Source organism: Panthera tigris, chromosome C2, assembly GCF_018350195.1.
Source record: "Panthera tigris isolate Pti1 chromosome C2, P.tigris_Pti1_mat1.1, whole genome shotgun sequence".
NCBI classification, from domain to species: Eukaryota; Metazoa; Chordata; class Mammalia; order Carnivora; family Felidae; genus Panthera; species Panthera tigris.
Window position 1 is genome coordinate 14,632,765 of NC_056668.1, and position 7,451 is coordinate 14,640,215.

Genomic DNA, 7,451 nt, shown 5'->3' on the forward strand with positions numbered 1-7,451 from the left:
ATATCCACTATGTGCTAGGCAGGCACTGTTGCAATTGTGGTCATTTCCAAATTAGAAAGAAAAGAAAAGAAAAAAAGAAAAGAAAAGAAAAGAGAACAGAAGAGAAGAGGAGAGAAGAAAGAAAAGAGAAAAGCAAAGCAAAGCAAAGCAAAGCAAAGAAAAGAAAAGAAAAAAGAAAGAAATGAATGTATGTTGTCTCTGATCATGACAAGTTTATAATCCAGGGGCAATATCTACCTAATTTGACCTTTCTCCAATATTTGATACTTTTTTGACTACTTCCCTTTTTTTTGTAACACATCTTTACATTGATTTTGTTTGTTACACTCCTGAGTTTCATTTTACTTCACTGGCTATTAACTCCCGTGTTTTGCAGCCTCCTCTTTGCAAATTCCTTAAATGTAAAAGTTTCTCAGGGTGCCACGTGGGCCCCTTCTCATATCATTCTATGTGTTCCTGGGCTTTTATCATTTTTATTGGAGGCAGCCAAGCACTGTGGTTAAGAATATAGACGATTGAATCATACTACCATGGTCTGAACCCTGGGACCCATTTCATACTCCTAGGAGACCCTCTGATCCAGTCTTCACATTGTAGCTAGAATCATCTTTGTAGGAGGCAAATTTGATCTAGTTCTACTTATGTTTACAGATGGTTACAGATGGTTTCTCAATGCTTCAGAATCATATTCCCTTGTCTAAGCCAACAAGGACAGATGAGTTTGGGAATCCAGAGTTTTTCAGATTTCAGAAAGATAATGGGGTGGATTAGCCATACCCCGGGTAGTATCTAGGACAATGCCCCATAATCAAACATACTGATTTATTTCTGAGGCACAGCATAAGATATCCACACGGAGAAGGGCAGAAAAAATTAATCTGCATACTTTCCATTAGTTTGAGCCATGCGATTCCATCTAAGAAGAATAAATACTGCGTCATCTTCGTCCTCCAAATTGGTTCCAAAGGGTTTTTGATTTTGCAGAGATTTCGGGACCTTTAAAGGATGTCCAAATCCCTACCACGGCTGACAGAACCGCTCGTAATTTGGTTCCTGTCTGTCTCCAGCTTCACCTTTCATCTCTTCTCTTCTGACATTCTTTCCCGACGCCGAGCTTCTTGAAACAAGACCCCCCTTGCCTGAGTAACTCCTCTGCCTTCAGCCCTTAAACTGAGCTGGAGAGGTGTGCTATCTTTTGAAGATAAAATTAGGGAATAGAGGTATCCAGTGCAAGATAATGGTGGGGGTCAGATCATAGAATGACATGCATAAAATACTTAGAGATATGAATTCAAGTTTGCAGAGGTCAACATAGACTTTTGAAAGCACATTCTGAAAAAATGCACAAGATACAGAGTTGAGACAGGTAGGCCCAGAGGCTTGCGGGCACACTGAGGAACCACCTGCGGTCGCAAAGATAGGAAAGCTGAGACACAGCAAGAAAGGAAAGCAAAGTATTCTAATATGTTTCAGAGATTAAAAAAAATAGCAAGACATGCTGATCCAAGATGGGAGATGGGAAGTGAGGAAGCGGGGCGGGGTGGGGGGGGGCGGTTCTAGATGTCTCCCGGACATCCCATTTTCAGAGTTGCGTGGATGGTGTACTATAATTTAGGTGGGTGAAAAGGCATAGAAGCAGATCTGAGCCGGGAGACTCTGTTTATGAAGGCAGTTAAACTTCTGCTGGTTTTGCTGTTTTTGTGAAGCATCCAGGGGGATAGGCGGAACAAGGGAAAGTTCGGAGGTCTAAAGACAAAATGAGATAGGAGATATTTAGGTGGTGATAAAGCCATCCATTTCCTAATTTATCCATTAAGGAACTAGACATGGGCACCTGGGTAGCTTAGTTGGTTAAGCGTCCAACTTCGGCTCAGGTCATGATCTCACAGTTTCTGAGCTTGAGCCCCGCATCGGACTCTATGCCGACAGCTGGGAGCCTGGAGCTTGCTTAGGATTCTGTGTCTCTCTATCTGCTCATCCCCCACTCGTGCTCTGTCTCTTTGCCTCTCAAAAAATAAATGAACATTAAAAAAAAAAGAAAAACAACTATACAACTTTGATCGTTCTTGAGCAGAGGATTCAGTGCTGAACGAGAAAGAGTAGAATTATTGGCTGCTTCCCCCACCACCCACCCCTCACCCAGAGATTATAGTCAGAGATGTGCCACTCCAAAAAATGAGTCATAGACCACGGTAAATCAGTGATGTTACCAAACCTATGATTTAGTGAGGCTAACAATTTTAATCATGCAAGACTTCCTAATGTTCTTAATGAAGGAAGTGATGCATTGATTTACCTGTTGGCATACACCATTTATCTCAAGGCAGAGAGTAACAAACTCCATGGACTAGCTGTTTTCAGTAGCACTGCTCTAGTCTACAGGGCAATTTAAAAATATATTATATTGTCAAATTGGTTTCCATACAATACCCAGTGCTCATCCCAACGGGTGCCCTCCTCGATACCCATCACCCACCCTCCCCTCCCTCCCACCCCCCATCAACCCTCAGTTTATTCTCAGTTTTTAAGAGTTTCTTATGTTTTGGCTCCCTCCCTCTCTAACCTCTTTTGTTTTCCTTCCCCTCCCGCAAGTGACAATAAATTTCATATTTTAAAAAGTATGTATATATATATATATATATATATGTATATGTATATATTATAAAGATGATAGAATTAAGTAAAAGGGTAATAGATACATAATAGGAAAGCCTAATTTATCCTGGGATCCAGTGGTTATAAAGTGAGGAAAAGCTTAATTATCTTAATTATCCAGGCGAAGGAAGAACACGCAGGCAGAGAAAATAGCGTGTCCTTGCGGTAGGAAAAAGCTGGAGAGAGTTTAATGGTGCGAGAGGGAAAGGGTACAGTGTGAAAATGAAGTTAGAGCCATGGGCAGGGACACGACTGTGCAGCCTCGCAAGTCACGTGGACGATTTGTGTTTTATCGCACATGTATTCGAAAACAATGAGAAAGTTTTAATCAAGAGAGTGATATGACCGGCTTTTCACCTTAAGATTTGTCAGGCAGGGATAGGGAGAAGAGATTGGAGGAGACGTTTTCTGAAGATGAGGCGGACCACGCTGGAACTCTTTCACAGCCCGCCAAGAAAGAAGACCACCTTGAACTCGAGCAGGTGTTCTTTCCCAGAACTGCTTTCTCCCCCATGCAAGTTTTGGAGACATTTTTAATTGTCCTAATGAGTGTGTGTGTGTGTGTGTGTGTGTGTGTGTGTGTGTGTGAGTGTTGGGGGGAAGAGGTGTGCTACTGGCCTCTAGTGGTTGGAGGGCAAGAGTCCTGCCTTACAATGCACAGGACAGTTCCCACAACTAAGAATTACACATCCGAAAATGTCACTGATGATGAGGTTGACAAACCCTCTACTAAAAGGTAGGACTAGATGGATTTATGATGAATTTGGAAGACAGGACGGGTCGCTTTGGGGAAGGATTGCATATATGAGGAGGATCCTAAGCATTTTGAGTTAAGCAACTAGATGGATGGAAACGCTGCTTACCCAGATAAGAAAAGAAATATTTCATTCTCCGTAGGGAAGAGCAAAAGTTCAATCGCGCACACATGAACGTTTGACACCCTTATGAAACCTCCAAATTGAAATGTCTGGTAAGTAATTGGATATCGGAGCCTAGAATTAAAAATAAAAAGAGGCGTGTATGAAAATATACATTTGAATGGCACAGAATATGGATAGTATTTTAAGCCATGATGGGGACGTGCCTCCTCTATAGGCAGCATGTGTCAAGAGGTGAGCACCACGCCTCAGGACCTGTTATGTGCAGGAACCCAACTAAGGTTACAGAGAATTAGGTGGCAGTTAGAAAATGAGGAGTGTGACGTTAGGGAACTACATAGATGAACATGTTTCAAGATCAAGGGCACAGTCAGTCACTTGTGTTGAATGTGATTAAAGGTTCACATAAGATCGCCCCAAAACGTCCATTGCATTTAGCAGCATAGAGCCACTGCTGGCGATGCCAGTGAGATTTCGGAAGAGTGGTAAGCCAGAGAGAGAAACTATGGTTATTGAAAAGAGAAAAAGAAGTAAGATCATTGACAGACTGAAGGCACACTTTCTTAGAGAATGCTATCCTTAACAAATTAGGAGAGCTATATCGTCACGAAGGAAATGACACCGTGTGACATTTTTGGATGGGAGAAAAGTTGACCTTGTCATAAGGCTGAGAAAGCAGAACCATTTGAACGGATGGATGAGAATGAAGCGGTTTGAAACAGAAAAGAAATAATAATTAATCAAGGCCCCAAGGCCAGCTGTGTGTAGAGTGGGGGTGGGGAATAGATATCTCGGGTCACTTCCCGCACTGAATTTATACTTGGGGATTATATTTAATCATGAAAGAGACTTATTTCACTTAGAGTTTTCATAAAAATAAGTTTTAAAAGAAAAAAAACCAATTAGTTCATATGCATATATTTATTTTGGATAAGTATAAAAATAAAAAGTTAATGATTTGATATATTCCTTCAGCTCAGAAATAACTCAGGAGTACCACCATGTGCCAGTCGCTGGGGCAAAGAAGACTAAGTCCTACTGCTGCTGACCCTGAGGTATTTCCCTGCATGTGGCTGTTCTGCAAATTCAGAAGGCTGAAGTCTAACTCATTCTGCATGACCCATATCAAAAGGCATCCCTTGCAATTCCTTCTCTGTGTGTGTATGTGTGTGCGTGTGTGCACCAAATGGATAGCTTATCACATACTAAGATTCTGATGTCAGAAGAGTCAAAGCTCAGCTGAGATGAACACCTGTCAGATAGGAGGGATTTGATTTTGCCTTTAAGGAATGAAAAGGATTTAGAGAAGTGAGCACAACATTCGGCAGAAATTTGTAAGCAAAACAACCAGCAAACTCTTCCATTGGTGCCAGATAAGCAAATACTATAGGAGATTAGAAAACAAATCACCTGCAAAACAAACAGAAAGATCAAATTACATAAATAGCTTTTTGTCTCCAATTTCTAAAAGATGCTTGCAGGCAGAAGTTGGATATTATCGTAAGTGGGGGGAAAAAGACATCTCTAATTCCAGGACTTTTCTTTATACCATTGATTTTTTTTTTTATAGTCATAAGGATGATTTTAACTACTTGGTATGAAGGTACGTTTTATGCTTCTTTGTCTTTCTAGAACGATGAGCAAAAGAGAAGCTCAGCAGGGAGTGAAATGAATCACTCTCCGAGGTGTCTCATTTCTCACTCCCAACTGAGTTGGCAAAGGTTAGCACACTATTAAAAATTCAAGTTTTTGCAAATGCGCTTCATCGGTAGTCAAGTCACTCAAAGTATATCAGTTTTTAGCAATTATTCTCAGCGATAGGCTAAGTGTTTGCCAAAGAATTCTCTGCCTCACATGGAAAAAGAATCCAATAACTCCATACTGGATAAAACATGAGTTGCTTGTTGATGATAAGCTAAATGAGAGGACAAATAGAAGGCAGTTTGAAACAACCATCTCCATGGTAACTTTGCATACGAGAAAACAGAACTAAAATGATTAAGAAGTTGTTCCTTCAGTGGCGGCATTTAGGGATTTCATAAAAGAGGTAAGACTCCATACGGAGGCCCAACGGATAAAATGCAAATGTTATCACACTGAAATGTTATTTTTTCACGTGGACATTCATTGCTCACATGATACTCGAAGTGAAAAAGACAAGCTTCTCAAGTTGTTAGCATACCATTGTGGTTCCTTCTGGCTTTGAAGAAAGGCACACGGGGGTCACTAAATTAGTGACAATTCCTATCTCATAAGGTTGTTGCAAGGATTAGATGATGCCACGATTTTCAATGTTTTATGCATGGTAAATGCTCAATAAAACATACACAAATATTTGGGAGGGGGGTGTGGGTGACTGTTAGGAGTGCATTGGTGGTAACAAGTTATACATTCATGCTCAAAATGCCCACGGTCAAGCTCGTGAAGAAGGGAGGGCACTATCTGCATCATGACAAATATCTTTGAAGGCAAACCACACCTTATTTCCAGAAAAAAAAAAAGCGACGAGTGCCTTCTATAAATCAGAATAATTAAATAGCAGTTAAGAACACATGAATGTGTTCAGTTATAATTATAGCCTAGGATAATTAGTTATTTTCATGACAAGACATGCACAAGAGTGGCAAGGGTCTGCATCATACCCAGTGCAGTGAGGGGATATATATGCATATAAACATGCCTGGGAGATATCACAATATCTTCTCACTGTAACTCAGCTGAACCCATATCTGCCATCAACATGGCCTACAGCTGCTGCTCTGGAAACTTCTCCTCCCGTTCCCTTGGGGGCTACCTGCGCTACCCAAGCTTCTCCTGTGGCTCTTCCTACCCCAGCAACCTGGTCTACCGCACTGACCTCTGCTCTCCCAGCACCTGCCAGCTGGGCTCCTCCCTCTACAGCGGCTGTCAGGAGACCTGCTGTGAGCCCACCAGCTGCCGGACGTCCTGTGTGGTGTCCGGCCCCTGCCAGATGTCCTGCTCCCGCCCAAGGACCTCTGTGCTCTGTGGTCCCTGCAGGTCAATTTACCCTGGATCTCTGAACTATGGATCCATCAGAGGCTACTGCCTGGGGTATGGACCTAGAAGTTGCTACTCCCTGGGCTGTGAATCCCAGGGCTTTGGATCCCCGGGTTATGGAGTCTATGGGTTCCCTTCCCTGGGCTATGGGTCCAACGTCTACCGCCCTACCTACCTGGCTTCTAAGAGCAGTCAAACTTCTTATTGCCAACCAACCTGTAGATCTGGTTTCTACCACCAACCAACTTGTTAAGGATTCTGGACCTGGACTTCACTGCCCTTCAAAGTCAGTCTCTGCAATTATCTGGCTAGAGTCTATATTCTACTAGCTAGAAAAGTGATAATTAAAACAAATCCTATTAATGTGAAACCATTTATCTCATAGAATACCTATTCTTTTTTCCTTCTATTTTTCTTCTATTTTCCTTCATACTTCTTTTGTTCAAAATGGACCAAGTGGTCTTTTTTTTTCCCTTCAAATAAACTCATGTAATTTGATATTGGATCATAAGTCAGTGTTAATTTTAAAAAAAAGATATCCATTGGGAATTTCAAACCTACTATGTTTTCTCCAAAAAGAAATGTTTAATTTAAGAAACAGGTTCCCGGGTAGGCAGAATTCTCTGACAACACATTGCTTGTTCCCAGGAATTTTTGGCAAGTGGAATCACAGCTTGGGCTGGAGGTTATTCTAAACTCTTCTGCTTATAATCATTTCGGCCTTATTAGGTACCTTACTTTGGTTAAACTACTAATGGGTCTAATCCAAGAAGAAAAGTTCCAGAGACAGCAGTGATGCTTCGAGTGTATTATCCTGGCTGCATCAGATGAGGAAATGTCAAAACACTTTTCATGAGCTCTTTTCACCCACTTTTACAAGCAACAATGGAATTTTGAGGT

General features: G+C 41.5%; 1 protein-coding gene across 1 annotated transcript; it reads left to right on the plus strand.

Annotated features, from left to right (window-relative positions):
* The first annotated feature begins 6,237 nt into the window (after nt 1-6,237).
* Nucleotides 6,238-6,804, plus strand: LOC102948952 (keratin-associated protein 13-1-like). Its single transcript, XM_007075064.3, has one exon. It carries the CDS (start codon nt 6,274-6,276, stop codon nt 6,802-6,804), a length of 531 nt encoding a protein of 176 aa, XP_007075126.1. The 5' UTR covers nt 6,238-6,273.
* Nucleotides 6,805-7,451: the final 647 nt, after the last annotated feature.